The sequence below is a fragment of the Olea europaea genome, unplaced genomic scaffold (assembly GCF_002742605.1).
Source record: "Olea europaea var. sylvestris unplaced genomic scaffold, O_europaea_v1 scaffold1823, whole genome shotgun sequence".
Taxonomy (NCBI): Eukaryota; Viridiplantae; Streptophyta; class Magnoliopsida; order Lamiales; family Oleaceae; genus Olea; species Olea europaea.
Window position 1 is genome coordinate 83,973 of NW_019235990.1, and position 2,027 is coordinate 85,999.

General features: G+C 48.6%; 1 protein-coding gene across 1 annotated transcript; it reads left to right on the plus strand.

The window, feature by feature from the left end:
• The first annotated feature begins 563 nt into the window (after positions 1-563).
• LOC111378500 lies at positions 564-1,799 on the plus strand. Its single transcript, XM_023001714.1, has 2 exons — positions 564-1,031; positions 1,128-1,799. Exons 1-2 carry the CDS (start codon positions 564-566, stop codon positions 1,797-1,799), a joined length of 1,140 nt encoding a protein of 379 aa, XP_022857482.1.
• The last annotated feature ends 228 nt before the right edge of the window (positions 1,800-2,027 follow it).

The following is a 2,027-nucleotide window of genomic DNA, read 5'->3' on the forward strand; positions in this document are numbered from 1 at the left end:
GTAAACTACTATAGTAAATCTACTACTTTTCCCCATATCTAATTGCGTACCTCTTAATGCAGCACTGCCTAAAACCTGTCTTCCTACTCAGACAAGTTTACACAAAGGTCAATAACTCTAATAAAGCAGCTAAGTTTCCCAAATAATGCGATCGCGTAGACTCCGTAGTTATGCACTTTGTGTGTGGTGCAGCAAAGATTCCCCGCGTCGAACACGGCATATGTCGGGCATGCACTGCACCTTCAGTAGCCATGCTAGTGGTATCAATAATTGCCATCACACACTGTGAAAAGTCTGGTGCACGCATTGCAAATGCTCCTGCTATAAGAAGGTTATTCCCCTAATTGGCGAAGTCCCAGGTCATGCATCTGTAATCCGAAATACAGTTGCAAGTTGCGGCTGAGGAGTGAAGTGAATTGCGTTTTGACGTAGCCATTCGTGTACTGGAGATGACGAACATGTCCGGTTCGCAGACGTCATCCGAAATCGACTGCGACATCGTGTCGAACTCCTGTTCGGACGACGGTTCGGACGAAGACGTACTACAGCACTTGGAGGCAGATATGGTGGTGTGGCTTCAGTATTGTCGTATCGCGGAGCGAATGGTGCGCCATTACCTCGTGCAGGATCCGGCCCACCGTTTCTTATTTCCTACAACACGAAGCGGACATATCTTCATGTTGCAGAACATGCATGTGTATCCTCAAACGTGCTTTCAGGAGTTTAGGATATACCCTCCCATGTTCAGGCACTTTGTACACATGTTGCGAGATCGATACGGATTGGAAAACAGTACGAGCATCGATATGTACGAGCAGGTCGGAATGTTTTTGTGCATACTTGCGCATGGGAAAGGATATCGGCAAGTGCAAACGCTGTTTGGACATTCGCTGCACACCGTCGGCCATTACTTCAAGCGTGTCCTTCGCGCCGTCGGGGCGCTGGCAGCAGACATGATCCGGCCGCATGAAAACTACAGCCGTGGCGCCGGAAGTCATCATCCTGATCCGCACCGATATCCATTCTTCCAGGTACGTTTACGGTGCTGCGCTTTGTGTCGATGCTTACGTAAAAATGTGCATTATTTTTTTAGCGTGCTTGACGTGAGTTGACAATGGACGGCGCAGGATTGTATTGGAGCTATCGACGGGACCCATGTGCGGGCAGTGTTGCCAAGGCGTAAAAGAATTAACTTCATAGGCCGAAAAGGGGTGCCCACGCAGAACGTCCTGGCCGCGTGCGATTTCAACTTGTGCTTCACATTTGTGTTGCCGGGAAGCATGGGACCCACGCACGACAGCCGCATACTAGCCCGCGCGGTGCATAGTCCGGACATACACTTTGCGGAACCCGCTGACAGGAAATATTACTTGGTGGACTCTGGATTTGCACATCGACCGGGGTACATGGCACCGTACAATGGGTCGGATGTACGTTACCACTTCCAAGAGTTTCACGATCATGGAGGTGGCCGACGTCGATTTCGTAATGCACGCGAGAGGTTCAACTTTCATCACTCATCATGTCGAAACATTATCGAGCGTGCATTCGGAGTTTTGAAGCAACGATGGAAGATTCTGGACAGGATGCCTAGTTATTCATACCGTGCCCAAATCGCTGTGGTCGTGGCAGCAATGGGAGTCCATAATTTCCTACGGCGCAACGGAGAACTCGATGAGGGATTCCACAGGGCCGAGGAAGTCGACGACGAAGAAGTCGAGGTTGATTTACCCGACGACGAAGACGAAGTAGCAGCGGAAGAGGATGCCGTTGCGGACGAGAATGCAACGTGGACCTAGTTAAGAGATTATATTGCGCACACGATACGTTGACTACGTGAACGCTACCTTAAAGTTGAATGTCGATATGAAATTTTAAATTACGAATGGAATGCATTTTGGAGTTTGCGAATTTGTCTCGATGCAAAAAAACTCGCAAAATATTAATCTCGTCAAAATCACGCCTTCCAACGAATGTCCTTTTTTGTGGGAAGACGTAACGATTTTTCTAATTTCACATGACATGAA